Source organism: Chiloscyllium plagiosum, chromosome 28 (genome assembly GCF_004010195.1).
Source record: "Chiloscyllium plagiosum isolate BGI_BamShark_2017 chromosome 28, ASM401019v2, whole genome shotgun sequence".
NCBI classification, from domain to species: Eukaryota; Metazoa; Chordata; class Chondrichthyes; order Orectolobiformes; family Hemiscylliidae; genus Chiloscyllium; species Chiloscyllium plagiosum.
The window spans coordinates 18,370,722-18,390,627 of record NC_057737.1 but is presented as its reverse complement, the minus strand read 5'-3'; the positions used below and the strand labels follow the sequence as shown (position 1 = coordinate 18,390,627).

At 36.0% G+C, this 19,906-nt stretch overlaps 1 protein-coding gene across 1 annotated transcript in view; it reads right to left on the bottom strand.

The window, feature by feature from the left end:
• Positions 1-2,381: 2,381 nt before the first annotated feature.
• nsrp1 (nuclear speckle splicing regulatory protein 1) overlaps positions 2,382-19,906 on the bottom strand; it is a 49,993-nt gene continuing 32,468 nt past the window's right edge. The window contains exons 3-7 of the mRNA XM_043718423.1: positions 17,101-17,157; positions 14,358-14,486; positions 10,357-10,564; positions 8,224-8,335; positions 2,382-3,593 (exon numbers count right to left, since the gene is read on the bottom strand). Coding sequence (XP_043574358.1) covers positions 2,501-3,593; positions 8,224-8,335; positions 10,357-10,564; positions 14,358-14,486; positions 17,101-17,157 — 1,599 coding nt within the window. The 3' untranslated portion in view covers positions 2,382-2,500. The remainder of the gene's footprint in view (positions 3,594-8,223; positions 8,336-10,356; positions 10,565-14,357; positions 14,487-17,100; positions 17,158-19,906) is intronic.

Genomic DNA, 19,906 nt, shown 5'->3' with positions numbered 1-19,906 from the left:
GCCTGAATTTGCATATGGTTTTGCATGTTTTCATGTGTATAGTCAGTATAGGGTATGTGTGTTTTAGACGATTAACCAGTTTGTTTTAGAAGGGTTTTAAAAATTAAGCCTTCTTTTGATATAGATGGTTCATTTTTTTTAGTGGGGTTGTCACAAAGCTGATCCTTTTTTTCTAAAAGCTGTTCCTTTTCGCAAGGATACCGTGTGCTTGGATTTTTTCAGAGAAGTCGTAAACATCTCCTGATGTCGATAAGACTGGTTTGGTACACAGATAAGAGTATTGAGAGGCCTTTTTGTTTATATGTAAATAGATAAGACTTCAGCCCAACGTGGTCATGTTTTAGAAGTGACCTGTATAATGAAAGGGGAGTAGTCAGCTCTCTAGCAGCAGTATAGTTCAGTCCAGAACTAATTAGGAGTTCAACAGTGAGCTGTGTGAAAATAGACTCACTCTCTCTCTCCCCTTCTAACTTCAACCTGTAAGCATTTGTTCCATTTATATTGTTTTTCAAGACGGTTTGCTTTCAAGAAGGTACTGTTGTATATATTCGGATCAGCATAACTAAGTATAGTTTGGATAGACTGAGTACTGTAGGGGTTCTTTATTCTGTTCTTTGTGTTTCATTGTGTAATTTTGTGAATAAATTTCTGTCTGTTTTAAAACCTGGTTGTCAACCTTGCTAACTTACTCTGAGTAATTTTCACTGTGCACTTACCGAAACAAATTGCAAAGTTATGGTCTGGGCTGCCTGCTTAAGAATGTTTTGAGTGGTCTGCCTAGTCCATAACATAATACACTTCCCTTCATTGCTCAGACCTTTGATTAAAGGAGTTGGAACATTACGTTGAAGTTGTACAGGACACTGGTGAGGCCTCTTTTGGATTTCTGTGTCCAGCTTTAGTCATCCTGTTATAAGATGATAATTATTAAGTTAGAGAGAGTTCAGAAGAGATTTACCAAGATGTTGCCAAGAATGGATGGTTCGAGTTATAGTGAAAGGCTAAATAGGCTGGGGCTTCTTTCACTGGAGCGAAGAAGGTTTAGGGGGTGACCTCAGAGGGTTATAAAATCATGAGTGAAAAAGATAAAAAGAATAGCAGATGTCTTTTTCCCTGGGATGAGGGTTTGCAAAATTAGGAGGCATGTTTTTAAGGTGAGAGGAAAAGATTTCATAAGCTATGAGGGGATTTTTTTTCTTTACATGGAGCATGGTTCACGTGTGGAATGAACTTCCAGAGGAAATGGTGGATGTGGGCACAGTTACAACATTTATAAAATACTTAAATAAGTACATGAATAAAAAATGGTTGGGCAAGTGCAGGCAGGTGGGACTAGTTTAGTTTGGGATTACAGTCAGCACTGATCGATTGTAATAAAGAGTCTGTTTCTGTGCTGTATGACTCTATGAAGGAAGTGTAGTTGAAGAAATATATCCATTCATGTGGGAAGTACATTTAATACTGCATTGACAGCAACTGGAGGTTTAGAGTGATGTGCTTCCATCATGGTGTGTTAATTGATGGCTGCCAGTTTGCCAAATAAGGACAATGTGGAAGTGTGGAACCAGGACACAGAAGGCAGTAGGCTGGCCTGTAGGAATCTACAAGGGAGTCCAGATTGCATCATCTTTTCCTACTCTTGGATTCTTTTTTCATTTATTCAGACAGAGATCTGTCACATTACTCAAAATGAAACCAAACATTTACTATTGCAGCTTCAATTAAAAAACAATAAAGTTGTGCTTGGCACCTTGAAAATACTCTTTAGAAACAGAAGCATCACAAACACAACCAAGAGAAATATTGCTACCGATGAATTGTATGGTGTGTGCACAGCCTGCTAAGGAAGCAAGCTGAAGATCGAGGTTCGAGCATTTTTTTATTATCGTCATAAAACACCAGGTGACAAAGTTTTTCCACTTTGAAGAATATCAACCTCATGGGAAAACTCAAAATATTTAAGCTACAACAGGTTCCCACTGCACAGGTTTAGTTTGATGATGCATATAAAATCACATTGATCTATAATCATCTGCAATTGCTGCAGTATCTTTGCTAGTATTTTTAAGAAGTTTTGTTCTAAGTTTAGTAGGATATGTTTAAACACCAAAGTGCATACTTCTGCAGTTACTAGACAATTAATAATAGATACTTTGCCTTAAAATGTTCTTATATACATACAGTAAAATGAGGTTTCAAAATTGATCAAAGTTAAAAACCACACAACACCAGGTTATAGTCCAATAGGTCCATATGGACTGTAACCTGGTGTTGTGTGATTTTTAACTTTGTCCATCCCAGTCCAACACCGACACCTCCAATTCAAAAGTGACATGTTAATTATTTTATACTCGTGTAGTCACAATGAATTTCTCTTGCTATTAAGTGAAAATCATTTTTAATAGTTGCCATGGTTTCATACAAGACTTCACAAAAACATTCAAAAGGTTATTTTATATATTTAAAATCTGATTTTTTGTAGTTAGCAGTCCTAATAAAATTAGTCAGTTTCTTCTGGTTCGATATATGACTTTGTTAAAGCTCTGTTCATCTGCCTTGCAAGGTATCGCTCTTTTGCGGATGTAATAGTCTCTTGGTTGCTGCGCTTCACAAATTTACTAACTGGTTGGGACATCGCAGCTCCATCTATTTGTTTTTCTGTATCATCTTTTGGTTTTTGCTCACTCAGCAAATTCATACTTTTTCCCTTTTCTTCATTATCTCTGGTTTCCACACTCAGTTCTTCAATTTTTTTCTCTTCAGATAGTGCTCTCTTATGATCATGTTTTCCATGTTTTTCTTTCTCTGAGCTATCTTCCCTCATATCACTGCTTCCATATTTCTTATCAGTTCTTTCAAAGGTGTCTTTTTCTTTTTCCCTTTCACTAATAATCTTGTCCCATTTTCCCTCTTCTTTGTGTTCTCTGTACTTTTCTTCCTTTCTTCTGTCATTTTTCTTTGCATACTTTTCCATTTTGCTTCGCTCTCGTTCTTGGAGTTTTTCATCTGTTTGCTCATCCCTTTCTTTATGCTTCTCTCCATAATCTCTGTGTCTCACATCCCTTCCACTGTTGTAGTCCTTATCTTTACATTTTTCCTCCTTGATTCTCTTCTGTTCTTTGCCATCCTTGTATCTTTCATGTTCTCTCTCCTTTCTGTGATGATCTTTTTCTTTATACTTGCCCTTTACATGTGAGTGCGCTTTATGACCAGAACTTTCCTTATTTCTGAAGCTTTTTTCCTTATCTCTATAGCTCTTAGAATGCCTCTTGCTTTTCTCACTTTTTCCTTCTTTATGGGAATAACTCATATGTTGATGATGACTTTGTTCTTCCTCACTAGAGGACCCAACATGCCTTCTGTATTGACGAGCTGTTCCCTTTTCTTCATTATTATCAGAACTGTCATCATTTCTTGTTTTGGAAGCCAATTTTCTCTGACCATTTTTAGCTTTGTCATCTTCACTATCAATTTCAAAGTCACTGTCTGCATCAGGGTTTTGTTCATTCACAGACATTGATCCCCTTGATATGACAGCAGGATTTTGACAGTCACTTTCATTAGGATAGTTTACAGATTGTTCTTCCTTCACACTGAGGAGGCAAATAAAGAAAATTAGGTCTAATAAATAAAACCACTGTCAGGTATTTAAAATTTCCACCTTATAAATATTCTTTATTCACTAAGTAAATGATCAGAATCAATTGAATTAAAGGAACCTGATAAAAGCTTTTTCCAGAAGGTGATGTAGCTTCAATCTTTTAGTGTATATATTAAATAAGAACATTTCTTGAGATTTTGAAAACATAAAAAATGATTTAAACAAAACATAAAGAAATTTTCTCTTTCAGGAAATCAACTCTAATTCAGAGAAACTGCATCACAGGACACAAAATCCAATGTGAACAAAAGTTAAGAAATTGCTCTGGTGCCAGCTAGATTTCACAATTTCCAGCTTTAATTCCTGTGTGTTCTCAGGGTACAGAATGTTATTGCTGTAAAACAGATCATGTTTTAACTTTCTGACCTTAACCAGATCAAATTTAAATTTTGTCAACAACTTCACAGCATACTAAACTGTCAAATTAATGACATCCACTATTCTAAGGTCAGCTTTATCAATTGCTTAACACACAATAACAAATTCATTTTCACTAGATGGGAAAAAAATCCACCTGGAGACTAGCTTGCTAACAGCACATGCATACATGATATCACTCTTAGTGAAGCATGTGCTTCGCATGCAAAGATCCATCATGATGTAAAAGACTCCAAAACAACAGCCACATTGACTCCAAGGTGACATCATTGGCAACAGGAGATTCATCATTATTAAACTAAAAAATAAGCCAGCCAATTTAGCAGTACTCTTAAGGCAATACTTATCAGCCTATTTATCAGTTAAAAGCCAGCAGTTCTTCACACGTTTTCGGATGCTTAGCCCTTGCCAAACTGCAGTATGTTCTTTGAGCTAAATTAATTATCTTATTTTTCAGTTTAATAATGAACCACTCACTTCCAATCTCCTACTGCCAACAATATCATTTGGAGCCAATTTGATCTTGCTTACTCACTTCTCCCTCTATCCCAAATCTCCAATCAAATAATCATTAGACAGTTATGGGATTGTCCATAACGTGCGGACAGAAATTAATGAACAGGATGGCAAAATAGGACAACTACCTAGTTCTCTCGAGAGGTCAGCAACAGAGCTCATCTACTTCATCCTACAGAGGTTTCAGCAGTAACTGTCAGCATTTATACAAACTAATCAAGCTAAGCATTAAATCACGGATATTTGAACATGATCACATGTCTGATTTCTAAAATTTCAGGCTTCATTAGATGTGTGACAAACACCATGCTGAACAATGCGATATAAATCTAGTAGGTTACTACTACTGGACAGTTAAATCAAAGCTCTATGTACGTACATTCAATGTTATGTACAGGCTACTTCTCACAGAGTTCTAAGAAGGAATAATATTAGACTCAAAATGTTAATTAAATTTGTCTCTCCATAGATGCTGTAAGGCTTGTGCTTTCCAGCACTTTCTGTTTTTATTTTATACTGCAAGAATCTGGAGTATTTTGCTTTCGTTCTTCATTAAATTACTTAATCTGGGTTCTCTCACAGGGACTTTGCTGAACAGATATTGGGCTGATTCCTCACTTGGGTGTTGGGCAACGGTGTAGGTCAGAACCCACTTTATCTACCATTTTTCATTTAATGGATAAGAAATAGTTACACTGCCAATCACAACAAGATAAGCATCAATGCTTTCTGTTCTGCAAGCCAATAATGCAGTACCAATTTTAAAAATTCGCGTCAGCCTAGAATTGTTGTGGAAAAGATTTCACATGACTCTGAAATATATTAATTGATCAGGTGGTTATTTTAAATAAAGTAATCACTCCAATAATACTTTTCCCTCAATCGATGGCCCATAATAATCTTATTTGAAATAGACTAGAGTGTGTTACATTGCAAACAAAATTCTCTGAGTGCTCATGGTTTCAGATTCTCCAATTCAGTTCATGTGCGAGGTGAAGTTCTTTGCTCAAAACATGTGGATTTTTATTTCTTGGCCACAAAGTGACATGGGCTCACATCAGGCTGCTTATTTCAACCCACTGCAATTCAGTAGTAAACTGACACAAAACATGAAAAAAATTGAGATTGAATACTGACAGTTTTAATAGTGTTCACAACTTTCTAATTTATATACTGTATGTAAGTTTATAGCTTCACCCTGAACCTTACAGGGATAGACCATAGGAGTCAAATCAATCAGACTAACCATTAAATATGACCACTGGAACAAAAGCAGTTTTGTAGAAATTTGCAAACACATAATTTTTATCAAGTAACACTTCCGATAAGTACAGACTTAATCTGTTCTGAGCAATACATTTTGGAGAACTATTCTCATCAGAAATCATTTAAAGAAATAAATAAGTTGCATCTATATTTAAAACATTTCTCCCCAACTTTCTCTGAAGCCACTAGCTGCTCGACCTCATCAAAGACGACAGAGGTTGATCTTCCTGGTCAACAAAGCACTTTTCAATCCCCATTCTGTAGCAGTAAGCCAAGAATGAAGAATTTACTAGAGACCAGAAACCAATAGATTGGTATTCAACCAATCTGTTCATATTTTTAAAATCAATATTATATTCAATTGATTTATTTCTTTTCTCCACTACCTGGCATTCCCATGCTATAATGGCCTCATGGTTGAGGGGGTATGAAGGTGACTTAATCTTGGGCATTATTTCTGCCATTCTTTCAACAGTTGCAAGTCGATTTTCTGGTTCTTCTATTTTTAGCTCCTTAGAGTGGGTCGGATTAGCACTTGATATGAATTATATTAAGATACAATTCTTGTTTTCCTTGACTTAATTCAGTAAATATACTACATTAATATAAAGTTTGGTATTTAAGACATGTGATGCAATGATAATGCCTGACCTCTCAGTCAGAAGGTCCATGTTTAGGTCCTGCCCATCCCAGAGACATGTCAAAAAAGGTCTGAACAGGATGATGAAGAAAACGTTTCGACAATAGAATAATCAACTTTTCCCCATAAAGTTGCTAAGTGGTAAAAGATAGGATCACATTTATACACCTCAGTATCTGAATAGTTAAATCAACATTCACAATGATTTAGTAGTTATTCTTACCAACAGTGGATGTTTTCAATAGGTCAGATTTAGTGAACAGTTCTGTTAACATGACTTTTCACTTTATTAACTGTAACTTGGTGGTTAAGTATTAGTGTCTAACATGGTTTAATGCATAATACCAATAAGAGATAATTATTGGCAGGATGCTGCTGCCAGTCTCCACTAGTACCAATCACAATTAGGCTAATCAAAATTTCTGAATTTTTGTAGAAATTGGAAATATCATTTGAGGCAGTTTTGGGGTTTGGGTAATGCACAGAAAGTTCTATCTTCAACTTATTCTCCAAAAAACCCATTCAACAACTGATATCTGCACTATTCTGATCAGAAAGGGCTACATGGAATCACATAAGATATCAGTATACTCTAGATGTCAGCGTATACATTTACTATCAAAGCCTCATAAAAACAGGTCAATTTATAAGCTGAATATATATATATATATATATGAAACAATATTGTGGTTGCATGCCATTTTGTTGTTCACTGCACAGTATATGGTCTTTGTGGATGCATCTTAAAACTCTCCTGCATCTTTGCGACAAGGCTGATATTGCCTGTTTGATCCATTTGGACCCAATTTTAAAAATATTAGGAAGTAAAACATCCTTTTGCAGGGTGAAAAATTGAGATCCACTAATAATACAGACCATGGCTAAAAGGAGTTGAGAGAAAAATAAATCAACTTACATGCTAAGTGGGCAAGAAAGATTTAGTCATCTTAAGACGCCAAGATCTATAGTAATTGTGACAATGCATTAAGTAAACAAAAATTAAACAAAGAAAGCTCAGGATCACCAATTTTTTGGGTTGATAAAGTGGAATTCGTAGTTATGAATTATTCAAACTTTGAGAAATCAATCTTTTAATATTCATCATTGAAATTCATGGATGGTTTGGAAAGGTGTTGTTCTCATCTGGATAACTAGCTGGAGAAGGATGATACTGGAGCCAGTCTTCCACTTGTTTACATGAAACATTGTAAGGCTAAACCTTCACACAGACGCTCAAAAGTATTGGAAGTCCTTCACCTGCATCTAATGAAACACATTGATATGCAATTAAGCATTATGGAATTAATTCTCATATTCCTGGAAATAGCTTGTGAGAATTAAATATGACCTAAATACCATATTTGGTTTAGTTTTATGGGGTCAAATATTTTATGCAAGTCCTATGTTGTAATTTGATACCTTTAGCTTTCAGCATATAAATTCTGGGAGACTTGCTTGGATGGACTAAAACTGCAGGGAGAGAGTGAGGACTGCAGATGCTGGAGATCAGAGTTTAAAAATGTGCTGCTGGAAAAGCACAGCAGGTCAGACAGCATCAAAGGAGCAGGAGAATCGACTTTTTGGGCATAAGCCCTTCTTCAGGAATGGACTAATACTGCAGTAAAACTGTACAACTTACCCTTTGGTTCCACGAATGCTCTGACCTGCTGTGCTGTTCCAGCAATAAAGTTTCAACTTTGATCTCCAGCATCTGCAGACCTCACTTTCTCCTCTAATACTGCAGTAAAACTGTACAACTTACCCTTTGGTTCCACGAATGCTGCATTCTGGAATTGACTCTTCACCCACTTTCTGATTCAAGAAGTGCCGATAGAAACCACTGAGGTCTTTCTGTTTTGTTACATCCAAAGAAGCTAATAAGAATAAAATAAAATATTAGAGTCAAATAATGCATCAGTATGTAATAGCCATTTCTACTTGCACAGAATCACTAAAATATATCACGTAAAGCAGCTTCAATACTTTCTAATTTAATAATAAACCAGGAAATTTCCAGTGATACCACTCATGGGAAGCCATGATTTTATAATTAGTATGGTTGTATTGTGTCACACAAGTAATATTCTGTTACTAAATTTGATTACTCTAAAGGCCACATATTCTTAACTTCTCTCAAATAATATGCCAGGTCAATTGCAGTCTCACAGTTAATTTTAAGGCAAGAATGTTGTGTATTTCTAGGCTTCAAGCTCAAACTACAATAAAGTAGCCAAACAGTTATGATTGGAAACTGACTTTTCTTAGAAAAAAGATAGATAAGAAAAATAACGAATTCCATATATTTATTTCAAAAGTGAAATAATGGGACCAAACAAATTCTGCACTTTTTTTGAACATTTTTAGCAAATATTCAAACATAATCTTCTGTGTTAACATTTCCTTAAAATGCAGCATTTAGAATACAGCCAACAAAATTTTAAGATCTGAAAACAATTTGCTTCGCTGCTTTTTACATTCGAAAGTTCAAATAGTGGATCAGTTTGTAATAGCAAACATTTCTACTTGCACAGAACCACTAAAATATATTGTGTCAAGCAGCTTCAATACCTTCTAATTTAATGAAAGAATGATTGGTATTAAATCCTTGAAAATTTTTGATTTATTTGATTTATAACTAAGTATATACACAATGACAATCAGGCAAGGTATTACTGACTTCCTATATTCTTGGCAGCCAAAACAGCCTTTTGGGAAAAAAAATCTCTCAAATAAATATATAACTTTACATTACAAAATTAAGAGGACTCCAATCACTTGGCCCTGCATTCTCAGCACAGAAATTATCTACAAGTTTGCAATTCATAGAACACTGTGTTACATTAATGACGTTGTTAAAAACAATCCAAAATGATATCGCATTTGCATAACATATTGCATATTTTTCTCATGTCTTACTTCAAAACTTAGCAAACATATTCTTCCGTTGTCTAAATCAGCTTTAAGTCTGAATTAGGTGGCGTGCCTGGGTAGCTTTACAGTGGTAAAAGGTATAGAAATTGCATACACTACTTCCTTAGCATTGCACAATTTTTCTCTATCTGTACTTTTCCTCAGGCATTGCAGTTTTTGTGCACATATGTGTAGTTACACTGCCCTCTGCTTGTTAGCATTGCCTTGTTATAACTGTTGTTTTACTTTTCAGACATTTTCTTCCTATTCTGTTGTGCCACACCACTTGTTGCCTTGGTACTAGCCTTCAATGTAAAGAAAAACAACAAATGAAAATTCCTAATTGTATTTATAGCTATGATGATATTTAACGTAGCTACTTATAATTGCAATCAGTGCTTCTTCTGTGTTAGCGAAGTAAAGCAAATCCTTGTGCTAAAAACTATAAACTCATTAGTTTTAATGAAATCTTAGCACACCTCTATAACATGCAATGAATAATGAAAGGAATGCTATAAGATTGCATTTGGAGGCCCAAATAGATTGCTTCTTAGGAGGCCTTTTTAGTTTTTGTGTGGAGTTTTTGTTTAGGAGTTACAGCTCACCTGCAAGGTTATATGGTGCACATTCAATGCATCCCTCAAAAAGGTCCAAGGTCAGTATTACCTCTTTAGGTGCACCTTGCTGATCTGGGGTCACGCAAATCATTTGCAGAGATCACCAGAAAGTTATTTTTAGGCAAATAAACTCCTGTTTAGTCCTCTATTACATACACTCAAAGTTGTAACTCTTCTGGAGCATAAAACGTTAAGTCAGAACCTACTATCTGAAAAGAATATTTTAAGATGATTATCCCTTTTCAAAACAAATGCAATCTTGAGCATACTTTGAATACTGGTTATATCCCGCTGTTTGAAATACCTGGATTATAAAAGCTGGGAACAGTGTTTCTGAGCACTCTTTGTGTACAGATATTATAGCTCACCCTCTCTTTCTGCCTCTCTGCGTTCTTGTTCCTTCTCCTCTGCTTGCTCCTGGAGTTTCTTTTTGTATGCAGAAGTGACAAATGCATCTTTGTCCATATACTTCTCTCCTTCAGCCTCTCTTTCCTTTTGGATTTTTCGTTCCATCCTTCTGTCTTGTTCTTTTTTGCGCTCTCCTACAGCTTTTAGTAAGTTATCAATGTACTTGGGCTTTAAAGATAATGTGGGGGATAGAAATTGTAACTTAGTCTTGAACTAAAATCGGGTTTTAAATTTTACAAATATGAACACAGACCACCAAGAACAGAAATTGATAAAACTTAAATTATTAGTCTGAAGTCTATTTCTAACTGCCACATATTACGCATGAACTATTCCCAGAATACTTAGTGTCTTTGTTATTAACTGATACTACAATGAAAATGTTATATTACAGGTAGAGATTGCTGCAAAGGAGGAGACCAAAATCCCATCCTGAAGTGAAAAGATGGTCAATTGAAAAACAGGACATAAAAGTATTATCTGCATTCCATAACGGACATTCTTAACGAAAGGATGGTATTGAAGGCATAGTTTTGTGACATATGAGCTATTATTTTTCAAATTTGCTTTAGCCTCCCAATTATACTGTTTATATAAACGTCAGTAATGGTTTGCAGTTTGGTCTCGGGGACAAAATAGATAATAATTTCCTGAATATTATTCAAAGAAAGGCAGCATTGCAGAAATGCTCAGACTTATTACCCAGATGCTTGCCCATTTTCTCACTTCAGAATACTAGAGTATAACTAATAGTTTTGAAATGGACCAGCATTGATATTACTACATTAAAATCTGGGTCAAATGCTTTAAGTTTAGCTTAAATGGTCAATTGTGCAAAAAATAAACATTTATTTTCGCGAAGTAATCTAGACAAAAAGGAAAGTAGTTAAACTATCTATAAATAAGTTTCAATTTAAAAACAAATTTCAAGTGTTTTTTTTGAAAGAAAACTAAATAATCGTTTAACTACACAGAACTTGAATATTGCTGAAAGACAACTGTCTTGAACGCATCAGGACAATTCACAAAAATTCCCAAGGTTTGCTATTAAATAACATTTATATTGTACAGGAGGAGAATGTGGATGGCCGGCAAGTGGATTCTGATTTGTAGAGGTACTATTACCATGGAGAATGTCCCAGCCTTGCATCAATGCTCAGAAACAAAAGTTAGGAAAAAAATAAAATTATAAATAGCAGTAAAACTTTGTACCTCAAGCAAATTACACGCACAATCACTTTCTCTGAGAAATTTCTAACTATATACGAATATCCAAAACAAAATAATTATTGAGCAATAGTAATTTCACAGAGCATTTTATTACTATTTATCAATTCTTCCTAATATATTTCATGCTTAAAGCACCTCAATAACCAAAGTTTAAATGGCCTTTCAGTCTATTTTTCACCAATTAAAGACATTAGCAAAATGAGTCGGTTAACTTCATTAACAGATGGATTACTTCATCTTATTTTAAAAAAAGAGTCATCTCCCTGGCAGCATAATGCTTATAATTGCACAGCAGGTTATGGGATTTTTCACACATATGTTTAATATATATCAAGCTTCCTCTGCCAAGGATCAAATATTAAATAACAGAAAACAGTGGAAGTACTCAGCATGTCAGACAATACTTGTGAAGAGAGAACCAGACTTCATGTTTCAGGCTGATTACTGGATATAATGTAGCCCCATAGTGAGAAACATGGCGGCTGAGTGCACTTAATAACCAGAGGGGCCCCAATGCACTTATAGTGGCAGTGAAACATAACTGATTTGGTGGGAGCATGACAACAGCTGATGTGAGATTCCTGGCTACTACTGCCGAAATATTAGGCTCATTAATAAGTCAATTGACCCTGAGCGCATGCAGTTCAGTGAGTCCTGATTCATAGATTCCTGAACCCTTGGAAAACCATTCAGCAAGCCCTACTGATTGCCAGTGGCTTCTGGGGATGGGGAACAGGATTATTAGGCAATCTGGCTTGATTGACGGGCCCAAGTTTGACCTGGGTGTTGATAACTGTGCTGCCCCCTCAACTCTGTTCCTTCCCCTCATGTAATCCCATCCAGCCTCAGATATCTTTAACTTAAAATCGCATGATGATCCTGGGTCACTGGCAGGTGCAATGTTGTTGGCTGCCACTGCTGGAATTAGCATGAGGAATTACTGGTCTCTGAACGACTGGCAACTCTCCATGACAAGACCTCCAACGTCATGGACCTAAATCATGCAAAAGACCATATATGGCTAGGAAAGTCACGCAATTCTGTTAAGCCTTCCCAATCAGGTACCTGACCAATAGACGACAGCCATGTCAACCTGAGAGAATTCTGAACATTAAACCTGTTTCCCTCTCCACAAGTCTTGTCTAATCTCCTGCATATCTCAGAATGGTTATGGCACAGGAAGTGTCATTTGGACAGTTGTGTCTGCACTTCTTTCCTACAAATATTTTGCATCTAAACATTGTGCATTTTCCCCTTTTTTGCACATTACTTGAATTCAATGCCCTCATGGACATCTAAACAGAACCTGTCTCAATAGGAACCTATGGTGTAACAGCAACATCACTGGACTAGTGATCAAGAACACCAGGCTAATGTTCAGGAGACATGGGTTTGAATGGGTTCGAATCCCACCATGACAGATTGTGAAATTTGCATTTAATAACAATCTGGAATAAAAAGCTAGCCAATGGTAACTACACAACCACTGCTAATTGTTGTAAGCCTCCACCTGGTTCACCAATGTTCTGACCTAGTCTAGCCTACATGCGATTTCAGATGCATTGCAATGTGGTTATAGTCATAGAGATGTACAGCATGGAAACAGACACATCTCATGAACAAAGTTAAAGAAAAGGATTCCAGTCAGGACACTCCAGACTGCGTGAAACAAAATATTTTGCACATTAAATTTGCTACGTCCGAATATGTTTTGATTTAACTTAAGGTTTTCAGGTGTCCACTCATTTATATACCAAGGAACTCCTTATTGATTTTCAGTGGGATGTTACTCATGCCCCCCTACACATTAACAGCACAGAGGTGGAATGAGTGGAGAGTTTCAATCTCCTGGGAGTGATCATCCACAACAAGCTTTCTTGGATTTTTCATGTGGACAAACTAGTTATAATGACCCAACAACGTCCCTTCTTCCTCAGGCAGCTGAGGAAATTTGGCATGACAGTGAATACTCTTGCTAATTTTTATAGGTGCGCCATTAAGAGCATTCTGTCTGGATGTATCACTACCTGGTATGGCAACTGTACCATTCAAGATCAGAGACGGTTACAGAGAGTGGTGAACTCGACACAGACAATCACAAAGACCAACCTCCCATCTACAGAAACTATCTGCCAAGCCCGCTGTCAAGGAAGGGCTGTCAGTATTCTTAAAGATCCATCCCACCCTGGGAGGGATCTTTAAGAATGTTTTTCTACAACCTTTACCATCGGGGAGAAGGTACAGAAGCCTGAACACACGCACCAGCCAGTTTCGTAACAGTTTCTACCCTATGTTGTTAGAATACTGAATGGACTCTCAAACTCTTAACTTTCACCTGTACCTGTGTTTTTGTTTTTGCCGCTGTTTACCTATTATTTACTATCTATGCTACTTAACTCTGTGATCTGCCTGTACTGCTCACAAGACAAAGTTTTCACTGCACCTCAGTACACGTGACAATAAATTCAATTCAATTCAACATTTATAAGATCAGAAAGACAAAACAACACTGGATAAAACTGCATTCTAGTTTAATGTACCACCTAATGGGTTGTTCACAGCAGTATGTCAGACGACTAATGACGTGCTTCGCTAACAGCTCTCTTACACCCTTGGTATGGAAAGTTTAAGGAAGAAGATTGGGGCATTGAAAGTGTGTTGGAATTTTGTTTTAAGAACAGGGAAGCTCAGCTGTATAAAAAAAAAGTTAATTTCATACATCAAAATCTACCTTTTTATTGGTACCAGACAACAACTTTGTGCTGCTTTCCAACTTCTTCTGTTGAAGTTCATCATAAATACTGTCATATTCATAGACTGTGGAATCTTCCTCCAGTGCCTTCTGTATTTCTAACTTAGTCTGTTAAAAAAAAGGTCTATGTTTGGTAGCTAATCATTGAAAAAGACTTTCTTCATAAAACAGGAAACATTAAAACTATACCAGTGCTATACACAGACATAATTCAAAGAAATACTAATATGTTCAAAAAGAAGAGGGAGGTGGATAGGCAAAAAGGTTTAGGCATATCATTTCTAGAATGTGAAGTCTATTCTGCTGATGCATATCTTTATTTATCAGTTCTTCTGGAAGCAATAATTGCTGGGTTGAGCACTTTAAAAATGTCTTTGCCAATGCCACATAGCTAGTCAAAAACAGCCAGTATGGTACTGTAAGAGTAGATGGAGAAAGACCCACTTCCCCAACAGAGGTGTGCTGCTCTTTCCAACCTGGCTTGTTTCTTCTTTCTTTTTTGAAGAAAGGATTTTTAAAAATCTAGTCAGTTTTGGTCATATGATCATCTGATCAATACTTCCACTGTCCACCTGTATGATTTAGAGTTCAGAGTCATTATTACTCAACGGGGTTATTCAAACCTACTCAAGATGAACTGGTTTCACCATACCTCTCTGATCAGTTTTCAGTTTGGAAACACAATGAGGCTGGAAGCCAGGGATCTTGGGTTTTGGCAGATCCACAGAAAATAAAAAGTGCAAATTCCACAGATGATTTTGTCTCTACATGGCTATTCAAGGAAGGGCACCTCCACTAGGCCATTTAATTAAGACCTTTTCTGGAGACTTATTTCAAAGGTTAGATGACCCTCAGGAGCTATCTTTACAGTTTGCTCTCTTCGTCCTTTAAAAAATTAGTCAGTGATTTTCTGCCAATGAAAACAAAAGGCAGTTTTTATACAGTATAGCTTGATCACATTGTAAACCGATAGTCTAGTCTAAGGCTTCATTAGAATCACTTGGTAACATTAAAAATGATCTTACAATCATAGCAAACTTCCATCTTTTAATCACCATCACCACTAACTTGCCTCATGTAAATGACAACATTTCAGAAAGTAAGTTTTGGCAACTTGGAGCTGTGAAAAACACTATAAAAATGCAACTTCAAGAAGTTGAACATTTGAAAGTGACTGTTCACCAAAACAATCAATCAGGTGCAAATAATTTTGAGATGCCTTATGTTACTTAAATAATTCCCTTCCTTGTTTAGCACTGAAATGGCTACTTGGACTGTCTTATCCATGCAGTTTCCTGGGAAATTATTTTTACCGAATCAAAACTGCACAACCAAAACTACATACTTAGCCAGTTTTGAGAAGATTTATAACTCAGGTTGAGGTTTTTGATGTAGGTTTGCTCGCTGAGCTTGAAGGTTAATTTCTAGATGTTTCGTCATCCTACTAGGTAACGTCTTCAGTGGGCCTCAACTGAAGCACTGCTGAAAAATTCCTGCTTTCTATTTATAGAAAAAATCTCAAACATATAAATAGAAATCAAGAATTTTTCAGCAATGCTTCGCCTGAGGCCCACTGAAGATGTTTCCCAGTAGGGTGATGAAACGTCTGGAGATGAACCTTCAAGCTCAGTGAGCAAACCTACATCCAAAACTACATACTTTTTAAAACAGATGCCCACAATACACATGCACTGATCATTCAATTGCTATGACAGGATGAATTACTGTACGATTTCAGATTCAATTGTAATTAGATGTTCTCTCTGGATTAATTACTTTAGGAAACTAACTTTTCTCAATGAGCATAATAATGACTAGCCTTCTTTTGACAAAGGCACATCAAAATTGTATTTGTAAATATCATTGAAATTGAATGGCACAAATCCATGTTTGGTCACTTAAATACAAATCCAGTATTTAACCACAAATAGTCTAAATTGAAAGCATTTGGCATTAGAGAGTATAACTGTGCAATGTAATTAATCAAATAAGCTGAACCCAAAGACCTTATTGTGATTCATCTTAGTATTTCAACAAGACATTTCAAGTTTCCCATCTAAATATTAGACTATTCATTCAAAACAAATTGTTTGGTACTGAATTACCAGCGTCTTTTAACTAGAAGATATGCTGACGAGTTGAAAGTAGCATACATATCAGAGAGAAAGTGAAAAATGTGAAAATCAGTAGTACCATCAACAGCAGTTCAAATTAATAAAAAAGGGTAGTGCAACATGATGTGCATATGGTCATAAGAGAGCTTAACATGCACTCAATCTAGTGGATATCTTGGTCATTAACAACAATGTTGTATAGCCACTTGAGATGAGCCACTATTATGACCACAGTAGCTTCAGATTTTACCAAGATGCGACACGTTTGCAATATACAGATTTAATACTATAACATCACATTTTAATATAATTTCATTATAACTGAACTTTTTTCTTTGTTATTCCAGACCCTTTCCCTTCCCTATTATGTCTCCTTGGTTGAGGAAACTGGCATATGCAAGTTATTGTAATTACATATGAAATGTACAAACTCATCTTCTTGTACAGTATTTGAATGTCAATCACAATGTTACACCAGTCGCACTGAGGCTTTACCATCTGTGGCATTTGCTAAAATCATTAGTATTTGTCACAGTTAGATTCATTTAAAATGAATACTTTTTTCAATAGGTTAAAAATAATAGTTTAATGTTTGTACAGAAACATACCTGCTTCATCATTGTTTTCTTCAGTGACTCCTTTCGAAGGGTTTCATTGACTGAAGTCTGCGAGCATAAAATGAAAAATGTGCTGAACAACACCTGAATGTAGTCTTAGCTACATGGGATAATTTATTTTAAGTTTAAAGATAAATAACACATACTATAATTTTTATATGGAGATTAATTAATCCAATGGAGAGATATAAAAATATTAATTTCACACAAATATATTAAGTATTTCTACACTAAAATTGCATTTTACTTAGGCTATAATGTGACTTTCTCAATTTTAAACATGGCATCAAGTCAATATTGTGAAGATGATTTACTTCTTCATCTAAATACACACTTCAACAAAATAAATATTTTTCAAGGAAGATGCATGGTCTATACTTTCTCAAAATTGATTCAATATTGATTTTTTTTCTCAGGAAGAAATACAGCTAAAACTTCATAACATAAAACAAGCATTAAGGTGGCACCCTTTCCATGACACATGCCACCACACCACAATTTGAAAGAACAGGCAAACAAATTATGCAAATAATAAAGGAGCAACTTAATTTACACATCAGCAGAATTACAAATCCCATTTTATTAAGCATGGTCCATCAGGATCTAGGTTATCCCAAATCACACAGAAGACAGGGACATATTTCAAGTCCTTAGCTATATTGTTGAGTTCTAAACTGCAGCTAGACAAGATAGCTTGAAGTTATTCACCCTCACATTCAAGAAATGCCAATTTGCTGCATAATTTCTACTCAGAATGCAGCAACCAAAAGTCAGAATTCAGTGAAGTTGAGTTGACCCCTGAATTTTTACTGTGGGGTGGGACAGGTCAACAATATCAAATTCACAGAATTACCTACTATTAGTTTAATTCCCAACAGTATGAATAATCACAGGTTTGAACCTCTGATAAAAAGTTTCAAATCCCACTTGGATTCTAAATAGTAATCAAAGGTTTGGAGAATAAATTTACCAAATACATTTGATTCTCATTCTGATTTTTTGGACTTTACCTAACTGGACTTCTTAAAATAAAACTTTTTCAAAGGATGTGGATGAAGTAGGTGGGAATAGCATTTATCATCCACCCCAATTGCCCCACAAAAGGTGCTGGAAGGAAAAAAGTTCCAGAATTTTGACCAAGCAACAGTGTTACAGTTCTATATTAGAGTGCGAATAGATATCTATGGTTTGGAGCAGAACTTGCAAGTGGTGATGTTGCCATATACCTGTTGGTCTTGGAAGATACTGTCAAACAATTCTTGGTGATTTGCTGGATTAATAGTTAGCTCTGGTCGTTTCTTTATCTCACATGATTGACTTATTTTTAAAAGAGGAACTGGTTAAAAAAAATTTCATTTACTTTGAAGAAAGTTGTTTCCAAAAGAAAAATCAAATGTTCTAATTTTTGAGGGGGCAAATCTTAAAATCCAGGGAGTTTTAAAGTAGGCTGAAAAATTGGCATTGATCGGAGCAAAATTTCAATGAGTGCTTTATAAAATATGAAATAACTTTCCTAAACCAGGAAAGTTATCACAACTTCAATGTGCTTCTTGCATGCACTCTGCAATGATCATTTCAGCAAAGTAAGTCAATTAATTAATAAAACCCTTCACTGGCTCACACTAAACATTAGAGTGTTTTACACGTATCAGGGACTAAGCACTCAATCATACGGCAAGTTCAGTATCCACATGCTGGAGGCATATACAGGATGTCTATAAACTAAACTTAACTTTAAGCACAATGAACTAAAGTGCTACTTAACCATATGTTTACACTTCAATCGTAATTGACCAGACAATGGTAAGATGCCAACAGTTTTAAGTCATTCTTGGAAGCCATTTCTGAATAGGTTTCCCACTGGCTGAGTATTCTCATTCAGTGTACAATTGAACAAACAGATTAACCAGGTGACTCAAACTGTCACCTATGGACCTTTACCGCTTCCCCCCTTACCACCCCCAGAAACCTCACTGTGTTTAGCAAAGGAAGGAAAAGAAGAAAGTAGTCACAAAAGTTTCCCAAAAGGATAAAAGCTGTTAGTTAACTGCATTCTTTTTCCTAGTATTCTGTGTCAATTAGCTGGCCATATCACCCCAAAGCTGTGACAAAAATGAAATAAATAATAATGGCTTATGTATGAATTCTGTCTTGTTAGTCACAACATAACATGGGATTAAAACAGTTTGCCAATAATTATTTCTGCAGACACCCAAAGAATACAGATATTAGATCAGGCCCAATCTAACAGGTTATTCATAATGCTTAGATTCATATCAATGAAACTAACCATTCAATCTAAACAACAGCATAATGTTGGGGGGTGGCGTTTATTGGACATAATTGTCTTATAATAGACAATAGACAATAGGTGCAGGAGTAGGCCATTCAGCCCTTCGAGTCTGTACCGCCATTCAACATGATCATGGCTGATCATTCCTAATCAGTACCCTGTTCCTGCCTTATCTCCATAACCCTTGATTCCACTATCTTTGAGAGCTCTATCCAACTCTTTCTTAAATGAATCCAGAGACAGGGCCTAGACTGCACTCTGGGGCAGAGCATTCCACACAGCCACCACTCTCTGGGTGAAGAAGTTTCTCCTCATCTCTGTCCTAAATGGTCTACCTCGTATTTTTAAGCTGTGTCCTCTGGTTCGGCACTCACCCATCAGCGGAAATATGTTTCCTGCCTCCAGAGTGTCCAATCCTTTAATAATCTTATATGTCTCAATCAGATCCTCTCTCAGTCTTCTAAACTCAAGGGTATACAAGCCCAGTCGCTCCAATCTTTCAAC